This window comes from Muscardinus avellanarius (assembly GCF_963383645.1).
Source record: "Muscardinus avellanarius genome assembly, chromosome: 18".
Classification (NCBI taxonomy): Eukaryota; Metazoa; Chordata; class Mammalia; order Rodentia; family Gliridae; genus Muscardinus; species Muscardinus avellanarius.
Genome location: NC_137804.1, coordinates 39,207,242 through 39,228,092, shown reverse-complemented (window position 1 = coordinate 39,228,092; position 20,851 = coordinate 39,207,242). Strand labels below are relative to the sequence as shown.

At 45.0% G+C, this 20,851-nt stretch overlaps 1 protein-coding gene across 1 annotated transcript; it reads right to left on the bottom strand.

Annotated features, from left to right (window-relative positions):
• Positions 1–1,647: 1,647 nt before the first annotated feature.
• LOC308276573 (putative olfactory receptor 7A2) lies at positions 1,648–2,616 on the bottom strand (the record flags this gene model as incomplete). Its single annotated transcript, XM_080715399.1, has 1 exon — positions 1,648–2,616. The coding sequence occupies one exon, from the start codon at positions 2,614–2,616 to the stop codon at positions 1,648–1,650; it is 969 nt and encodes a 322-aa protein (XP_080571525.1).
• Between the last annotated feature and the right edge of the window lie 18,235 nt (positions 2,617–20,851).

Below are 20,851 nucleotides of genomic sequence, written 5' to 3'. Positions count from 1 at the left end.
ATCCAGATGAGAAAGAAATTAAATCAGCGGGCCACAGGGATACCGGAATGCCTGTGTGCACTGAGTATTCACAACAGCTGAGATGGAGTCAACTTAGTGCCCCTCAGCAGATGAGCGCATAAAGAAACCGTGGGCTATTTACACCACGGAATACTATTCAGCCATGAAGAAAATGATATTCTCTTTTGTGGCAACCTGGAATGAAGGGAGGACATTCTGTTAGGTGCAATAAGCCAGATGTAGAAAGACAAGTCTTATACTTTCTCCCTCCTATGTTGAAGTTTTGTTTTTTTATAAATCAACCTGAATGTAGAAGGGTGACTTCTGGAAATTGGGAAGAGGAGGTAGATAAAGGGAGGCTGGATTTTATTGCTATATGTTGAAATATGTGTTGAAATATCACCCCAAATCAATTAATATATATAGATTACATGCTAATCAAAAATAAAATACAGGACCATTCCATCAAAGAGCTGAAGTGTGGGCCTTTTTTGTTGTTCTTGTGGCGCTGGGGATTGAGCTCAGGAGCAATCTACTTCTGAGCTCCACCTCCAGCCCTTTTTGTTTCTCACTTTGAAGCAGGGTCTCACTAGGTTGCTGAGGGTCTTGACAAATTGCTGAGGCTGGCCTCAAACCCGTGATCTTCCTGTTTCCATCTCCAAGTCCTGGGATTACAGGTGTGCGCCATCACGCTGCGCCAAAGTGTGAAACTTTTAAAGTTATATGCACCATCCTCCCTTCCCAGAACCTGACCATTTATATCTTCTTAGCATTTCAAATTTTGTGTCTAGAATATAAAAATACCCACCTAGGGAAAAAGGTGGAGTAATCACCAAAGGGCCTGTTTGGCTCATGGCTCTGGGAGGCACCTTGGACCCCAGGTTGGAACAGCTCAGATTGTAAAGGTGAGAATAAAGCACCCTCGTGGGTCACAAGAGACATGATCAGGAAGGGAAGTGAAGGGACAGACTCATGTGGTGATTAAAAAAAAAACACCGAGAAAAACTGCAGCCTTGCCTTTCCACCCCTACGAAATTATCTAAGCCAGGCGCCACAGTGCACACCTATAATCCCAGTACTTGAGGGGCTCCACAGGAGAGCACAAGTTGGAGGCCAGCCTCAGCATGTTAGCAAGACTGTCATCAACCTAGTGAGACTCGGTTTCAAAATAAACAATAAAGTAGGGGTGGGGTCAGCTCAGAGGTGGAAGGCCCCTGGATTCAACCTCCAGTACCACCAAAAAAAATGTATCTAAAGGCTCTGAGTTTTTTTTTTTTAAGACAGTCTTTCGTTGCAGGAGTAAAACTTATGATTATTTTTAGTCAAACAAAAAAAACTTATTTGGTATGATATATGTATCATTTGAGAAGAAGCTATCCCCCAAAATATGTTCTATGGATAAATTAAAATTTCCAAGTCTTTCTGATTCCAAGATGGGAATAACTTTGACAAAGCTGGAAAATGAGACCATGCAGAAAACCAGATGTTACAGGAGCAGAAAGTCACAGAGTGAGTCATGCAAGTACATTGTAGTCAGAAATTGAAATGAAAGAAAAGGAAACTCTAGGAATTAAATAGGAAGAGAAGCTCTCCCCGGCCTCTGAGGGCAGAATCCCCGTTTCTGGCTCTGAGGCTCTGAGCCCCAAGTCACGGGCGCGTCTTCAGTCTCAATACCATGGACGTCCCCAGAGCTTCTCTCCCCAGGAGTCTTCCCAGAGCACTCTTGACGTCCTTGTTCCTCAGGCTGTAGATGAAGGGGTTCAGCATGGGGGTGACCACGCTGTACATCACCGAGGCTGTGGCCGTGGAGCAAGAGTTTTGGGTCACAGCAGAACTCAGGTACACACCCAGGCTGGTGGAATAGAACAAGGAGACCACGGAGAGGTGAGAGGCGCAGGTGGAAAAGGCTTTGTACTTGCCCTGAGCCGAGGAGATTGCACAGATGGAGGAAACTATCCTGGAGTAAGAGTAGAGGATGCCGGCCAGAGGGCAGCCTGCCAGTACTACAGCTGCAATATACATCACCACATCATTGAGGAAGGTGTCAGAACAGGCACGGTGGACCACTTGGTTCAGTTCACAGAAGAAGTGGGGGATTTCTAAGTCTGTGCAGAAGGACAGTTGCAACACAGTTAAGCTTTGTAACATGGAATGCAGGACATTCGTGATCCAGGACACCAGCACCAGCTGCACACAGAGCCGGGGGCTCATGATGACCTTGTAGTGCAGGGGGTGACAGATGGCCACGAAGCGGTCATAGGCCATTGTGGTCAGCAGAAGGATGTCTAAACCTGAAAAGAGCACAAAAAGCTGCATCTGGGCGATGCAGCCTGCGTAGGTGATGGCCTGGCTGTGCGTCTGGATGTTGACCAGCATCTTTGGGACGGTGGTGGAGGTGAAGCAGATGTCCACAAAGGACAGGTTGGAGAGGAAGAAGTACATGGGCGTGTGCAGGTGGGCGTCTGAGACGATGGCCAGGATGATGAGCAGGTTCCCCAGCACCGTGACCAGGTACATGGAGAGGAAAAGCCCAAAGACGAGGGGCTGCAGCTCCGGGACCTCTGAGAATCCCAGAAGGAGAAATTCTATAATCCATGTGTCATTCTGTGGCCCCATGTGGTTGACGTGACTACCAAAAACAGGAGTAAGAAACAAGACACAATTATGCAATGCTACCCTGCAGAAATGCTCTGGCAGCTCTTCTATAGGTGCAAATTCCTGCATCTGTGTACGAATTTACTCCCCTTTAATGAGTCCCCTCCATAAGACAGTTAACAATATGTTTTAAAGGAACATCAAGAAACATCAAATCTAGCATTATTTGTAAGAAACTATCAATGCTAATTTTAATAACATGGTAGGGGAAGTGGGGTGGGATCCAGAGAGAAATTCTCTTTTGAGAAGCTAAATAAACAGGGCAGCGACTCCAGGGCACCCTGCAAACATCCACAGCCGGCTCTGGGCTCAGAACCAGGCTGGCCAGGCTCTCTGGTGACCTCAGGTATATGCCCTCTGCTTCCAGCCTCTGGGAAGCTTTTCCAGCACCTGCCTGGTTCTCAGACTCACCTGGATGGTTTTCTTAATGGAAAGCCCTCATAGAAGCCCTCGCTCCTCCCCGGATGGTCAATGCTGGAGACAGGATCTGTGTTGCCAGAGGAGACAGCTGGGAGGAATCAGGCGCCTCCTGACTCAAGCCAGATGCAGGACTGGACGATGACAACAGCCATGTCCCACCCAGACCAAGGAGACTGCATGCACTGGGGATGCAGGCAGGGAGCTAAGTGCAGTTGTGTCTGCTCAGGAGACTCATTGGCTCTTGCTTTGCCAGCCCAGAACCATCACTGCCCTGGGGATGCGGCTCCACACCAAAAGCAATTTGTCTTGTTGATTCTCTGTTCCCAAGACAAGAGGTTCAATGCCAGGGGGACTCAGGCTTTATTATTACTTCTCCATGAACTCTTTTGGCCTCCAGAGACCTAGCCTCCTAACCCCTTATCCCAGATCTGACCTCGTATATTTTCTCCAAAGTCTAAGACTGATGAGCCCGTCTTGCCCCATGAGTACCACAGTCCTGATTGTGTTGGTGACACAGCCCCGATTTCTCCAGAGAACTGGTGCTATTCTTGTGTTCCACAAGGGGGGTAACTGTGATCCCTCCTCACAAAACCATGAGTGCTACAAATCTTGGCTCTATGATCCTTTTTCCAAACTGATAAAAAAAAAAAATACCATGCTTATGACACACGTGAAGAACTAGCATGTATTTTTATTTTATTTTATTTTAAATTTTTTATTGGTGCATTATATTCATACATAATATTGGGGTAAAAAACTTGTGTGGACATACATGTACACATGTACACATCACCCATTTAGCCCCTACTCAATTCCCACCCCATTCCCTCCCTGTCCCTCCTTCCCTTGCTTGACTTTGGTATGTTTAAGTACTTTTGTGTTTTAGAGAATTTCCTTCTTCCCCCCTCCCATCCCCTCTTTTAGGTTGTTTGTTTACTCCTCTATAGGATTTCCTTTTTCATCTAGAGTTCCTCTTATGACCCATTTCTCCCTAGCTCTCACATATTAGGGAAAGCATCTGATTTCTTATTTTTTGTGACTGACTAATCTCACTTAGCATAATGTCCCCCAGTTTTTTTAATGGCGGAGTAAAATTCCTTTGTGTACATATCCCACAGTTTTGTAATCATTCCTCTGTTGATGGATATCTTGGCTGGTTCCGTAGGCATGTATTTTTTAAATGCTTGACAATTCAAAGAGATATGTTCAGATCTTTTTACGGGCATTTCCCTGAGAGTAGCGACTTATAAGAGTTCTCCAGTCTAGTTTTCTTTTATACTTTATTGGTGCATTGTAGTTACAGCTTATGGTGAGGCTCAAAGTGACACGAACATACTGTGCGTGTGCCCGGGCCCAGGTGTGCTTCCCCAGACGCTCAGGCCCTCCTTGTGTCAGTGCACGGCTGGTGGCCCTTCATAGATGGACACAGCGTTTCTTTACCTTCGTCCGTTCTTCCCTTTCCCTTCCCAACCCCCCCCCCTGTTCTCCTGCTCTCTCTCCTCAATTATCTAGAGTCCCTTTTGCTTCCGTTTTCTCTTTTGCTCCCACATATGAGTGAAAACATACAAGCCCTGACTTTCTGGGACTGGCCGATGTCACTCAGCATCTCATTTTCTAGTTCCATTATGGCTAAGCAAAGTGGCATTGTGTGGAGACACCACATTCTCTTTCTGCATTTATCTGGTGCCGGACACCAAGGCTGGTTTTCTAATTTGGCTATTGCAAATTGTGCTGCGAGCAACCTGGGTACGCATGTATTGTTATGCCCAGTTCCTTTGTCCCAGGGAGACCACCAGGGAGACTGTCACCGTATGTAAAAAGCAAAGAGCCTTTATTCAAGCTTAAGCTTGGGTGCCCGACATAAACCGACACAGCGGTTCAGTACGGGGACCCCAAGCACAATCTGGTTTTCATTTTTATACCCTTTTAGACAGAGCCTCTATTGATTGGACAGTTCTCATGGCATTTACTGTGATTGGCTTAGAAGACCTATAGCATTAGCTGTCCATGGGGGATTGGTTACTATGTCTCTGGGCAACTGTCTCAAGGCTGGGGTCTATATTTTGACATATTTTTCTTAACTTTCCAGAATATTACCACAACTGCTAGCCCACAGAATGTCATCTTGACCTGGTCAGGGAGGGACTACCAGACCACCAAGGACATCCTGTTTTTAGTCCTTGGGTCAGGGGATTGAAAATAGCTCTTAGGTCAGGCCTTTTAGTCATTTTCTGCAGCAATTGTTACTTAACTATTTAACTGCCATCTCAGTATCACGATAGTATTCTGATTTGGATTCCGTTGCAAAGACACCAAAGAGTGGTATGGTTGGGTCATACGGTGGTCCCATTTCTAGTCTTTTGAGGAACCTCCATACTGGGCTTATAGTGGTTGTACTAATTTATAGTCCCGCCAACAGTGTATTAGGATTTCTATTTTCCTACATCCTTGCCAGCATTTACTATGGTTTGTATTCTTGGTGGTTGTCATTTTAACTCGAGTGAGATGGGATCGTTTTCTTAAAAATCAGAGAGCCTGTGAGCGGTAGAGCTGGACTGTGGCCTCACAGGGCCCAGCTCCATATTGTGAAGCTTCACGGTCACAAGCTGACTTCCTGAAGGGCAAAACACTACACCAGAGATAACCATACAGCCAAGAGACTTATTCAGGCAGCGGGGTCCAAAGGAGCAGAGAGAGGGGGGGGGGAGGAGGGAGGGAGGGAGGAGGGGGAGAAAAGAGGAGAGGAGAGGAGAGGAGAGGAGAGAAGAGAAGAGAAGAGAAGAGAAGAGAAGAGAAGAGAAGAGAAGAGAAGAGAAGAGAAGAGAAGAGAAGAGAAGAGAAGAGAAGAGAAGAGTGGCCCGTGCTTGGGGTTAGATACAGTTTGAGGCTGAGTTGGCGCTTTGCCATTGGCTGACTGGACCGGATGTTGCGTCCCATTGGAGGGTCGTATGGCCTTTAAACTCTTTGGTTGACAGAAATGGTGCGTGACTGCCGGGCGTGGTGGCGCACACTTGTAATCCCCGCGCTTAGGAGGCGGAGACAGGAGGATCGCGCAGGTTCGAAGCCAGCCTCGTGCGCTGGCTTAAGAGACCCTGTCTTCAAATAAAAAAGTATAAAAATAGGTCTGGGAGTATATCCCGGAGGTAGAAGGGTTTCCAGGAACCCCAGTACCACCAGAAAAAGAAAGAAAGAAAGAAAGAAAGAAAGAAAGAAAGAAAGAAAGAAAGAAAGAAAGAAAGAAAGAGTGTGTGACTGCTGATTTCTGGGAAGGGGCTGGACCTTCCCAGAAATCAGCTGAGTATGGGGGCAAGGATGGGGTCTAGGCTTGGCCTTGGGCTGGACCCTTCAGCCTTGGTCTGGAGCTTTCTCCGGAACCAATCTAACCCTAACCAGTCTATCACTTCCCCTGCCAAGAGGAGCAAAACTGGAGTAAAGTGAGAAGATCTCTGTGGCACTGGGACATTGATGTGTCTTGAACACAATAAAAATTACAGCAATCTACACATAAATGCCACAGAACTATACATATGCGTTAAACCAATTTCTTGGTCTTGACAGTGAAGTATTGTTAGGTAAAAGGTCATCTTTATAGCTAGGTGTGGTGGCGCACGCTTGTAATCCCAGAATTCGGGAGGCTGAGACCAGAGGATCGAGGTTCACCGACAGCCTCAGCTACTTAGTGAGGCCCTCTGCAACTCAGTGAGACCCTGTTTCAAAACAAAGAATAAAAATTAGGGCAGGGGGTATAGCTCGGAGGTTGAATATCCCTGGGTTCCATCCCAAGACCCACAAAAAAAAGTAATATTTTTTATACTCTCTTTTGGCACTGAGGATTGAACCCAGGACTTTTCTACCTCCAAGCTATACCTCCAGACCTTTTTTTTTTTTTTTAGGTTGGCCAACTATATTACTTTATTTGTAATGCACTTCATCTCTGCTGCTTTGTTCCCCTTAACCTCATTTTTTTTTCATATTTATTTTTAATTGGTGCACTGTATTCATACATCATAGTGGGGTACATACTTTTGTAGACATACATGCACACATTGCCCAGTCAGCCCCCCCCCCCGATCCCCACCCCGTTCTCTCCCTATCCCCCCCTCCTATGCTTGGCTTAGTAGTTGACATCTAGTATAATAGCAATTTATCCAAAATTAAAAATGATAATCTCACATAACAGTTTCATTTGTCTGATACCAAGCTTTGGATGACTTAAAGATAACATTTCAATATTTCTTTTTGCTTTCTTTCTTACCAGAGAAACTATTTTTTCTATTTTTAGGTGAAACTATCATATATTTATATATTTATTTTTCAGAAAAAAAAATCTATCCTAATATGGAATATGGACTCTAGGTACCCACATCGATCTTGAAAAAGAACAAAGCTAGAAGATATATATTTTCTGATTTCAAACCATATAAAGCTACAATAATTGAAACAGTGTAGTACTATTCTAAAGGCAGATATATAAACCATTGGAGTTAAATAAAAGCCTAGACCTAAATTCTTCCCTATATCAAGTTATTTTTGACAAGGTTTCCACGAACATTTGGTGGTAGAAATAATAATCTTTTAACTAAATATTGTTGAAACATAATAAGTACATGGAAAAGAATAAAATTGGACCCTTACCTAATCCCATATACAAATATTAACTCAAAATAGATAAAAGACCTAAATATAAATCTTAAGACTATAAACTTTTAGGAGAAAATCTGGGTCATAAAACCTCACAACATTGAAATTGGCAGTGATTTCTTGGTTATGATTTCAATGGCACAGGCAACAGAAGAGTATACAAACTCCCTAAAAAATAAAAAACATATTGTATATCCAAAGACAATGTAAACAGAGTTAACAGTTACTAATAGAATGGGATAAAATATTTTCAAATGCTATATCTGAAGGTATATTAATATTCCAACTATAAATCCTAAAAATTAACAACAATAAAGGCAAACAATACCCTTTAGAGATAGGTAACAGACTATATAAATAATGAATCTCCACAGATAACCAATCTTAGTTGTCTGTTGGATGGAAACTCTTGTTTCTCTGGTTCTGATGTGTGTTACCTATTTCTTCTTTGTAGTTAATCTCTTTGAGTATTTTCTCTAGTGCTGGTTTTGAAGACATAAATTCCTTCAGTTTCTGTTTGTCATGGAAGCTTCTTATTTCTCCATCTAATTTGATAGAAAGTTTTGCTGGGTAGGAAATTTTTGGCTGGAAGTTGTTTTCTTTCAAAATTGGGAATATGTTACTCCAAGCTCTTCTGGCTCTCATAACTTGGTTTGGGAAGTCTGGAGTGATTCTAATTGGTTTGCCTCTGAATGTCACTTGGCCCTTTGTTTTTGTTGCCTTTAAGATTCTCTGCTTGGCTTCCACATTGGTCATTTTGACAATTATGTGGCGTGGGGATCCTCTTCTCCGATCCTGTCTAAAGGGAGTTCTATAAGTTTCCTGGACCTGTGTATCGACCTCTTGCTCTATGTCTGGAAAATTTTCTGCTATTACTTCCTTGAAGAGATTGTTGATCCCTTTGGTTTCACTTTCTTTTCCCTCCTCTATTCCAATTATTCTTAGGTTAGCTCTCTTAAAATGGGCCCATATTTCTTCAATATCAGATTCCTGCTGTTGGATATTTTTTCCTAGATTAGAAACTATGCGTTCATTTTTGGAATGATCATCTTCTAAGAGCGAGATTCTGTTCTCCATGTGGTCTAATCGCTTGTTTGTGCTTTGAATTGAGGCCTTTACTTCATTAATTGCATCCTTTATCTCTTTTTGGCTCTCTCTGAGTTCTTTTTGAAGCACCTCTATTATTTCTACAGTTATTTTCCTGATTTGATCTTCTAGAAATCTCTGATTTTCTGTTTTATCGGGTTCTGATGTTGTGGGGTTGTGAGCATTCATTGCTCCAGTATTATTCCTCTTTCCCATGATTTCGGAAGTTTGTGTCTTCTCTGGGTTCTTCCCTTGAGTCACTATGACTTCACTTAAGGTGTTCTGGATCTCGAGTCAGTAGTATCTCAGACCCCACTACTCCTTTACTGGGTTGTATCACAGAGTCTCCGACCCAGAGAGTCGATAGAGGCTGCTTTAGACTGTGTGGGGTGCCAGGTTGCACGTTCTCCTATGGTGTGATATCACTGCCACCGCCCCTCTCCCACTGGGTCAAGTCCCAGTGAGTACAGTACTGGGATTTCTCCGCTGTGGCCCGCAATTTGACTCACTGTTCTTGAGTACGCAGATGTAGCTGTAGTGAATTCGGTGCTGCTGCCGCCGGTGGCAATATGGCGCCACTGCTACGCCCTCGGCTGTTGGGCTGGCGTTTTTTTTTTTTCTTGGTTTTGATTTCCACTCTGAATCCCTGCAGCGTGTGCTGAGCTCAGACACTGGGGTCTTTAGATGTCCTCTGCGCTGAGAAATCCCGCCTGGCTGTTCCGCAGTGGCTCCCCTCGGCTTGCTGTGGCCGTCCAGTGAATTCGCCGGTGCCTCTGGCAGTATGGCGCTGCTGCCTCTGCCGCGTCCTCAGGCGTGAGGATCTCCTCTGTGGCTCTGTTCTCAGTCCGCTTTCTCTCTGGAGCCTGGTGATTTTTTTTTTTTGTTTCTCTGGTGATGTTGTTTTCTGGCTTTGAAAGGCGCTGATTTTGTGGTAATGGATATTTGTTGTTAGCGGGGCTCTTAAGCCCCGCTTTTCTCGGTCGCCATCTTCCCGGAAGTCCCTTCCTCCAGACCTTTTTTAAAGTTTTTGTTTTGTTTTCAAATAAGGTCTCACTAAGTTGCTGAGGCTAGCTTTGAACCTGTGATCCTCCTGTCTCAGCCTCCCAAGTACTGGTCTTGTAGGTGTGCACCACTACACCCAGCTTTTTAAGTATTTCTACTGGTGCATCATAAATATATATCATAATGCGAATCAAAGTGATACAGACAAACATGCACACAGATCTGGGTCCATCTTCTCCTCTCGCCGTACACGTGAGTGACATTGGTCATGGTACCTTCCTATATGCCAGAGCATTATCTGAACCCTTCCCCTCCTCAGCTCTTCTCTTCCCCTCCCCCTCCCTCCCCAACCTCCTTCCCCTATTCTCCTGCTCTCTCTCTCTCTCCTCATTTACATAAAGTCTCTTTGGTTTCCTATTTTCTCTCCAGCTTCCACAAATGAGAAAAAACATACAACCCTTGACTTTCTGAGATGGCTGATGTCACTTGGCGTGATGTTCTCTAGTTTATCCATTTTCCTGCAAATGACATTGAGTCTGTCCTTCTTTATAGCTGAGTAAAATCCCATTGTGTAGATATATATCACATTTTCTTTATCTCTTGATGAACACCTAGGCTGGTTCCATAACTGAGACAGTGTCAGCTGTGCTGCTATAACAAAGATAGACATGTATCGCTCTAGTATTCTGACTTTAATTCTAAAGAGTGATTTTTACAGAGACTGGGTGAAGGCTACACAGGACTTCTTTGTGCTATTTCACAACTTCCAATGAATCAATCTATAGTTCAAAATAAAAACTTAAAGTTGGGCGTGGTGGCGCACGCTTGTAATCCCCACACCCGAGAGGCAGAGACAGGAGGATCGCACAGGTTCAAAGCCAGCCTCGCTGGCCAAAGAGACCCTGTTTCCAAATAAAAAGTATAAAATAGGTCTGGGAGTGTAGCCCGGAGGTAGAAGGGTTTCCAGGAACCCCAGGACCACCAAGAAAAAAAACCTTTAACATATATAAGTAAGTTTATTTATTGAGAACCAATATTCTTACAAAAAATAAAAAGATCAGTAGAATGATTCTTTATGTTTGAGAGATCTTCTAAGACATAGTATCATATATTCTTTTTTTTTTTTTGCAGTACCAGAAATAGAACCCAGGGGCATTTTACCTCCAAGCTACCAGCCCTATTTTTTAGTCCTTTTATTTTTGAAACAGTGCGAAGTGCCTCACTAAGCAGCTGAGGCTGTGAACCGCGATCCTCCAATCTCTGCCTCCCGAATGCTGGGAATACAAGTGTGCACCACCATGCCTGGCTTCATATTCTGTTATTAAAAAACTTAATAGTAACTGGGCTCTGAGGTGCACACCTGTCATCTCAGTACTTGGGAGGCTGAGACAGGAGGATCACAGATCTAAGGCCAGCCAACTTAGCAAGGCCCTCAACAACTTACCAAGACCCTGTTCCCAAATGAAAAAATAAAATAGGACTGGGGGTGTACTCAGAGATGGACGCCTCTGGGTTCAATCTCCAGTACCACAAAAAAATAAAATTAAATTAAAAGATTTAAGCCGGGCGTGTTGGCGCACGCTTGTAAACCCCACACTTGGGAGGTGGAGGCAGGAGAATCTCGCAGGTTTGAAGCCAGCCGTGCTGGCTTAAGAGACCCTGTTTCCAAATAAAAAATATATAAAAAATAGGTCTGGGAGTGTAGCCCGGAGGTACACTCCCAGACTCCCAGGAACCCCACTACCACCAAAATAAATAAATAAATAAATAAATAAATAAATAAATAAATAAATAAATAAAAGATTTAATACTTGCCCCCAAGGTTTTCAGTATAATTACCGCAAATACTAAGCAAATATTCGACAAGGGACTCATGAGTTCCTGACAAATGACGATAGGACCGACTGGGTGAAGAAACCCCTGCACCCGTGGCTTCCTAAACCTATTCATGTTTGTCACAAGACAGATTTAAAACGGGAAGCATCTTTAACTCACCCAGACCAGAACTGAAAGCCCTGTATCGCTGGGCTTGCTCATCCCTGCGCCATGAGAGACGGCTATCTACGAGAGCTGCCAGGTAAGTGGAATTCTGGCAGTGGTGGCAGACAGGAGAGTGAGGCACTGTTTCCATGCTGAAAATCCCTCTCTCTCTCTCTCTCTCTCTCTCTCTCTATATATATATATATATATATATATATATATATATATATATATATATATTTTTTTTTTTTTTTTAATTCAGGGTTGAACCCCAGGGATGTTCCACCTCTGAGCTACACCCCCAGTCTTATTTTTTATTTGGAAACAGGGTCTCACTAAGTTGCTGAGAACCTAGCTAAATTGCTGAGGCTGGCCTCGAACCTGCAATCCTCCTATCTCAGCCTCCCAAGTACTAGAATGACAGGCATGCACCACCATGCCCAGCTAAGGTATTTTAAAGGATACTGGCTCTTATTCTCCTACATCCTCAAAGGAGAAAATTAATCCTAGAAACTTCTTTCCTAGGGCAGACCTTAGGACTGAAGAGGGAGTTGTCATCATACTACCTGTGCTCCTCAGGGTTCTCCAGAGAAACAAACCCCACAGGACGTGCATATAGAGAGAGGACGACAGTTAGATTAAGGACATGGCTTGTGCACTTGTGGAGAATGGAAAGTCCAAAATCTCCAGGGTAGGTTACAGGCAAGGTGCCCAGAGAAGAGTTGATGTGGACATGCCGGGTGCCGTGGTGCACTCCTGGAATTCCAGTACTAGGAGCCTGAGACAGGAGGAGCACAGGTTGGAGGACAGCCTTGGGAGCTTAGCAAGACCCTGTTTAAAAATTAAAATATAAAAATAAAATAGCTTGGAGGTAGAATGCCCCTGGATTCCATCCCCAGACCCGCAAAAGAGCAAGAGAGAGAGAGAGAGAGAGAGAGAGAGAGAGAGAGAGAGAGAGAAAGAGAGAGGGAGAGGAGAGAGAGAGAGAGAGAGAGAGAGAGAGAGAGAGAAAAGAGAGAAGAGAGAAGAGAGAAGAGAGAAGAGAGAAGAGAGAAGAGAGAAGAGAGAAGAGAGAGAAGAGAGAGAAATGCCCCTGGGTCCAATACCCAGTACCAAAAAAAAGTAGTTCGGACATAGAACTCTCTCTTCTTTTGTTCCCTGCTTTCTCTTTCTCTCTGGCTTCCACAATGAGAGAAAACACTCGGCCCTTGACTTTCTGAGACTGGCTGATCACATTTAGCGTAATATCCTCCAGTTCCATCCGTTTTCCTGCAGATGACGTAATTGTGTTCTTCCTCATGGCTGAGTAGCATTCACTGTGTGTATGGAGCACATTCCTTATACCTGTTCCTCTGTCGATGGACTCCTGGGTTGGTTCCATCCTTTGGCTATTATGAGTTGTGGCACTAACAACAGTAAAGATCTAAAGTCAGAAAATCAGAGTGATTCAGGCTGTGGGTTTCACTCGGCAGTCGGTGACTCCCCTTGGGGCCTCCCTTCCCGCCCGCCCACGGTGGCTCTGTTATCAGCAACAGAGAGAAGTGGTTTGGGGACCTGAGGGGCCGGCTGTGGCTGCCTCAGTGGCGGGTGGAAGCTCGGTGCCCCCTGCGCTGGGGAGCAAGAGCAGGAGTCCTGTAGGGCCCGCTGGGTGGGGACAGCTGGGCACTGAGGCCTGCCTTTCTCAGTGCATGGTAAGAATTAAGTAAGTGATATTTTATTATTGTGATGACAATTACTCATTTCTGTCTGAGGAAAATATTAGTGAAGCTGCCTCGGTGGAACATGCCTATCATCCCAGTACTTGGGAGGCTGAGACAGGAGGCCAGCCTCAGGAATTTGATGAGACTCCTCACGGCTACTTAGCCAGACCCTGATTCAAAACAAAAACTAAAAAGTTCTGGAGGTGTAGCTCAAAGCTAGAACGCCCCTGGGTTCAGTCCCCAGTACCAACCACACACACACACACACACACACACACACACACACACACACACTGGCAGCCAGGCGTGGTGGCGCACGCTTATAATCCCTGCGCTTGGGAGGCTGAGACAGGAGGATCGCATGGGTTCAAAGCCAGCCTCGGCTACTTAGTGAGGCTCTCAGCAAATAAAATATAAAATAGGTCTGAGAGTGTAGCCCGGAGGTGGAAAAGCCCCTGGGTTCCACCCCCAGAACCCCCCCCCACACACACACACACAAAGACACTGGCAAATCTGGGAGTGCTTAGGAGGAGGCGTGAGGACTGCCCACCCCAGGTCCTTGGGGCCCAGCAGCTCCCCTCTAGCTCATGTTTGGTGAAGTCCCAGGTCCCTGGATGGAGGCGGCCTGGCCTGGCATTTCAGGCTGGGCAGAGGGGGTGAGTGCAAAGTGGCCCTCCCCAGGTGGGGACCTGGGGACCCACCTCTCAGAGCTACCCTCCCAGCCCCTCTGCTCACTGGACTTATCCTAAATTTTTTTTCTGGCACCAGGCCTCTGTTTCTTCCTGTGATGGATGAACCTGGATGCTCTCTCCCCATGCTCCCCACCTCCCACCTCTACCTCTCATCTTTGCATCCCTTGTTCCCCTCTCCCCAGCCCCATCTTAATTTCTGCCTCCTTCTGTTTCTCTGTTTCTTAATCTCCTTCTCTCCTTGTTTCTCTTTCTCTTCTCTCTTCATTCTCTCTCCGTCTTTGACATCTCCCTTTCTCTCTCTCCCCATCTCTTTCCGTCTGTCTCTAGCTGTCTCCATTCTCCTTCCATTCTCCCTCACCTCTCTCTCATCCCTCATGTCTACCCTGTCCTCATCTCTACCTTCTCTTCTTTCATCCATCTGTCTGTCTGTCTGTCTGTCTGTCTGTCTCTCTCTCTCTCTCTCTCGTGTGTGTGTGTGTGTGTGTGTGTGTGTGTGTGTGTGTGTGTGTGAACCCAGGGGCATTCTACCTCTAAGCTATACCCCCAGGCCTATTTTATTTTTTAATTTTGAAACAGCATCTCACTAAGTTATGGCAGGCTTCACCAAACTGCTGAGGCTGACCTCAAAGAAGTTTGGATCTTCCTTGCCGGGCGTGGTGACACACGCTTGTAATCCCTGTGCTTGGGAGGCAGACAGGAGGATCATGCAGGTTCGTAGTCAGCCTCGCTGGCTTAAGAGACCCTGTCTCCAAATAAAAAAAAGAATGGTCTGGGAGTGTAGCCCAGAGGTAGAAGGGCTTCCAGGAACCTCAGTACCACCAGAAAAATAAGTTTGGATCTTCCTGTCTCAGCCTCCCAAGTACTGGGACTACAGGCATGGACCACCACGCCGAGCTTTCTCTCTCTCTCTCTCTCTCTCTCTCTCCCTCCCTCCCTCCCTCCCTCCCCCCTCCCTCCCTCTTTCTCTCATCTCTACTTTCTCTCCACCTGTCTCCTGACCTGACTTCCTCTGGTGACTACAGGGAGGCCCCAAGTCTGAGGCTCCAGGTGAATTGAGGCGCGGCCCCCGAGATGAGCCAGGGAGGGACCCTGAGCAGGAGGAACAGCAAGAGGGGACACCAGCCTGCTCCAGCCAAGCACAGGGTGTCTTTCTGTGTGTGTGTAGGGGGAATACTCTTTTAAAGAAGTTCTTTTTTGTGTCTTTTTTGAACTGGGGCTCGAACCCAGAAGGCCACACCTGTGCTTTGCCACTGAGCTACATCCTGGCCCAGGGGGAGGGTACTCTTTACCAGGATACAGGGCTGAGCACCTGGACCAGGCCCTTATATTTGCCTAAAACATGAAGAAGATGTCACACGTGCAAACTAGGTTCACTCCACTGCTGCTCCAGTGGGTACCATTACCATGCCCATTCCACAGAAGGGGAAACTGAGGCAGGAGTGGTGAGGCCACCTGCAGCGTTGCAGGGCCTGGACAGCAGTGACCAGGCTCCAGACCCAGGTCCATCTCCCACCCCCGGTCCCTAGACCTGTGGAGGCCAGGCCGCAGGACAGCCAGCTGGCCCCGGCTCTTGCAGAAATAGAGCGGGTGGGGCCTGCGCCCCCTGCCCCACCGACCCCCTCCCCGCTCTCTCCACAGTACTCTGCGCCTCCCTCAGTGTCTTCACAGCCGGAACCCAGAGCCCAGGCAGTGAGTCCGGGACAGGGTGACCCCTGAGCCCGGGAAGGGCCTCCAGCACCCTCACCCCGAGGGGAGAGGCCATGGAGGGCTCCGCGGGCCCCTCCCCTCCTCTGAGGACCCAGGGCCCTCCCCAGCCCCTGGCCCGGCTCACCTGCCATGGTCTCTCCCCCAGGCTGGCCCCGTGGTTCGCCCCGTGGTGACCCCCAAACTCCCAATGCATCAACGCCACCGCCTGCCGCTGCAAGCCGGGATTCAGCACCTACACGGAAGTGGAGGCCATCACCAGCCACCAGGAGACCTGTGACGGTAAAGAGGCCGGGTTGGTGGAGGTCGGAGGCCTCAGCCCCCTGGCCTGAGACCCTCATCAAAGACAAGAAAAGAGAGGGGAAGCTGGCTAGTGGCTCACGCCTGTAATCCCTGTACTTGGGATGCTGAGAAAGGAGGATCGCAGGTTCAAGGTGGGGAGTAGGAAGGAGCATGGCCTCCCGGAGGCGCGCCAGGCCCCGGGTTGCCTCAGCTTGTCCCTGAGACTGGGGCCAGGCACTGGGCCCACCCCACTTTAGCATTGCCCGCTGTGTCCAAGCTGGCAGACAGATGAGCGGGAGCACCCACGTCCTTCCCCACACAGCCTGGGGCCAACAGTGGTCCCGAGGCAGGGCCCTGGTTACACACGGAGACAGAGGTTGTGCGTGGTCCATCCCAGCAGCAAAGAGAGGCAGGTGAGGCCGAGCTGGAGGCTGGGTCAGGTTGCGGCTGCCAGCCCTGGCCACCTGCTCACCTTTGGAATCAGCCAGACACTTCCTCTGTATGAGCCTGGAGCCTGGGGACCCCACGTGGGCGGTGGCTCTGAGGGCCTGACTTCTTGGGGAGTCCAGGGAGATGGGGAAGGGAACAGGAGCCCACAGTGCCCAGGCAAAGTGTCTGGGGGCCCTGGGGTGCTGCTGTACTTCACTCTGACCTGCCCCTACTCAATTCCACCCACCTCCCAGCCTCGAGGACACTCTCCAGCCATGGCCCCATTCTGGGGACAGGAGGAAGTGTCCCCTCACCAGGTAGCTGCGCCTGATGCTGTGGTGGGCATCACCCCTGCCCTGCCATCCCCCTGTTGCCCTGTCAGCCAGGGAAGGGCACCAGCAGGGGCTCCAGGGTGTAAAGAATTGATCAGGTGTGTTCCTGTGGTTTCTAAGAGTTTTTGATCCCTCACTGGACTGTACAGCACCATTCTGCCAGTTGTATTGATTTATTGTTGTTGTGGTTTTGTTTTTTTTAAATTTTTTTATTGGTGCATTATATTCATACAACTTATTGGGGTAAAAAACTTGTGTGTACAAATATGTACTCATCGCTGATTTAACCCCTACCCAATTCCCACCCCATTCCCTCCCCGTCCCTCCCTCCCTTGCTTGGCTTAGTGATTGACTTTGATATGTTTAAGTACATTGTGTGCTTTAGAGATTTTCCTCTTCCCCCCTCCTTTCTCCTCCTTTAGGTTGTCTTATTTGCTCCTCTATAGGATTTCCTCTTTCAAGAGTTCCTCCTATGACCCATTTCTCCCTAACTCTCACATATTAGAGAAAGCATCTGATTTCTTATTTTTTGTGACTGACTAATCTCACTTAGCATAATGTCCTCCACAGTTCCATCCATTTCCCTGAAAATGATGTAATTGAGTTTTTTTGATGGCTGAGTAAAATTCTATTGTGTACATATCCCACAGTTTTGTAATCCATTCATCTGTTAATGGACATCTTGGCTGGTTCCATAGTTTGGCTATGGTGAATTGTGCAGCTATGAACATAGATACACATGCATTAGTTTGGTAGTTTGGTTTCTTTTCTTTTGGGTAGATACCCAACAGTGGTATTGCTGGATCAAATGGTAGGTTTGTTCCTATTCTTCTGAGGATTCTCCATACTGTTTTCCAAAGTGGTTGCACTAATTTGCAATCCCACCAACAATGTCTTAGAGTTCCCACTTCTCCACATCCTCGCCAGCATCTGTTGTTGTTTGTGTTTTGAATGATTGCCATTCTAGTTGGAGTTAGGTGAAATCTCAGGGTAGTTTTGATTTGCATCTCTCTGATTGCCAGTGATGTTGAGCATTTTTTCATGCATTTATTGGCCATTTGAATTTCTTCTTTTGTGAAGTGTCTATTTAGTTCCTTTGCCCATTTTGTTATTGGATGCTTTGTTTTCTTAGTGTTGAGTTTCTTGAGTTCTTTGTATATTCTAGATATTAGTCCTCTATCGGTTGTGTAGGTGGCAAAAATCTCCCATTCTGTTGGCTCTTGATTGAGGTTCTTGATAGTTTCCTTTACTGAACAGAAGCTCTTCAGTTTCATGCAATCCCATGTATTGATTCTCCTTTTAATTTGTTGTGCCTTTGGAGTCTTGTTGAGGAAATGTTTGTCTGTGTGTATGTGTTGTAGTGTTGGACCTATGCCCTCTTCAAGGAGCTTCAAGGTCTCTGGTTTAATTTCCAATTCTTTGATCCATCGTGAGTTGACTTTTGTACAGGGTGAAAAAGTGGGATTAATATCCAATTTTCTGCATTAGGTTAACCAGTTTTGCCAACACCATTTGTTGAACAGGCTATTTTCTTTCCAGTGTATGTTTTTGGCCCCTTTGTCAAAAATCAATTGGCTGAAAGTGTGTGGATTTGTTTTTGGGTCTTCTATTCTTCTCCATTGGTCTATATATCTGTTCTTTTGCCAGTACCATGTTGTTTTTATTACAATGGCTTTGTAGTATAATTTAAAGTCAGGTATTGTGATTCGTCCTGTGCGGTTTTTGTTGTTGAGAACTACCTTGGCTGTTTGGGTTTTTTTATTATTCCAGATAAATTTAAGGACTGATTTTTCTATGTCTGTGAGTAATGATCTTGGTAGCTTAATTGGCATTGCATTAAATCTGTAGATCACTTTTGGGAGGATGGCCATTTTAATGATATTTATTCTGCCAATCCATGAACATGAAAGATCTTTCCATCTTCTAAGATCTTCTTCGATTTCTTTTTTCAGTGTTTTATAATTTTCTTTGTAGAGATCTTTTACCTCCTTGGTCAAGTTTATTCCTAGGTATTTTAATTTTTTTGTGGGAGATCCCAATTGGAAGTGTTTTCTGAATTTTTTTTCAGTGGATTTATGGTTGGTGTACAGGAAAGCTTCTGATTTTTTAAAATTGATTTTGTTTTTTGTTGTTGTTGTTGTTGTTGTTGTTATTTTTTCTTTTTTTTATTGGTGCACTGTATTCATACATCATAGTGGGATACAAACTTTTGTAGACATACATGCACACATCGCCCAGTCAGCCCCCACCTGATCCCCACCCCATTCTTTCCCCAACCCTCCTTCCCATGCTTGGCTTAGTGGTTGACATCTAGTATTATAGCAATTTATCCAAAATTAACAATGATAATCTCACATAACAGTTTCATTTGTCTGATACCAAGCTTTTGATGACTTAAAGATAACATTTCAATATTTCTTTTTGCTTTCTTTCGGACCAGAGGATATTTTTTTTCTATTTTTTTAGGTGAAACTATCATATATTTATATATTTATTTTTCAGAAAAAAATCTATCCTAATATGGAATATGGATTCTAGATACCCAAAATGATCTTGAAAAAGAACAAAGCTAGAAGATATATATTTTCTGATTTCAACCCATATAAAGCTACAATAATTGAAACAGTGTAGTACTGTTCTAAAGGCAGATATATAAACCATTTTAGTTAAATACAAGCCTAGAGCTAAATTCTTCCCTATATTGTCAAGTTATTTTTGACAAGGTTTCCACGAACATTTGGTGATGGAAATAATAATCTTTTAACTAAATATTGTTGAAACATAATAAGTACATGGAAAAGAATAAAATTGGACCCTTACCTAATCCCACATACAAGTATTAACTCAAAATAGATAAAAGACCTAAATATAAATCTTAAGACTATAAACTTTTAGAAGAAAATCTGGGTCATAAAACCTCACAACATTGAAATTGGCAGTGATTTCTTGGATATAATTTCAATGGCACAGGCAACAGAAGAATATACAAACTCCCTAAAAAATAAAAAAAAATTGTATATCCAAATACAATGTAAACAGAGTTAAAAGTTGCTAATAGAATCAGATAAAATATTTCCAAATGCTATATCTGAAGGTATATTAATATTCCAACTAGAAATCCTAAAAATTAACAATAAAGGCAAACAATACAATTTAGAGATAGGTAAAAGACTAACATAAATAATGAATCTCCACAGATAACCAATCTTAGTTGTCTGTTGGATGGAAAATCTTGTTTTTCTGGTTCTGGTGTGTGTTACCTATTTCTTCTTTGTAGTTAATCTCTGAGTATTTTCTCTAGCGCTGGTTTTGAAGACATAAATTCCTTCCGTTTCTGTTTGTCATGGAAGCTTCTTATTTCTCCATCTAATTTGATAGAAAGTTTTGCTGGGTAGGAAATTTTTGGCTGGAAGTTGTTTTCTTTCAGAGTTTGGAATATGTTACTCCAAGCCCTTCTGGCTCTCATGACTTGGTTTGGGAAGTCTGGAGTGATTCTAATTGGTTTGCCTCTGAATGTCACTTGGCCCTTTGTTTTTGTTGCCTTTAAGATTCTCTGCTTGGCTTCCACATTGGCCATTTTGACAATTATGTGGCGTGGGGATCCTCTTCTCCTATCCTGTCTAAAGGGAGTTCTATAAGTTTCCTGGATCTGTGTATCAACCTCTTGCTCTATGTTTGGAAAATTTTCTGCTATTACTTCCTTGAAGAGATTGTTGATCCCTTTGGTTTCACTTTCTTTTCCCTCCTCTATTTCAATTATTCTTAGGTTAGGTCTCTTAAGATGGGCCCATATTTTTTCAATGTCAGATTCCTGCTGTTGGATATTTTTTTCTAGATTAGAAACTATGCGTTCATTTTTGAATGATCATCTTCTAAGAGCGAGATTCTGTTCTCCATGTGGTCTAATCAGTTGTTTGTGATTTGAATT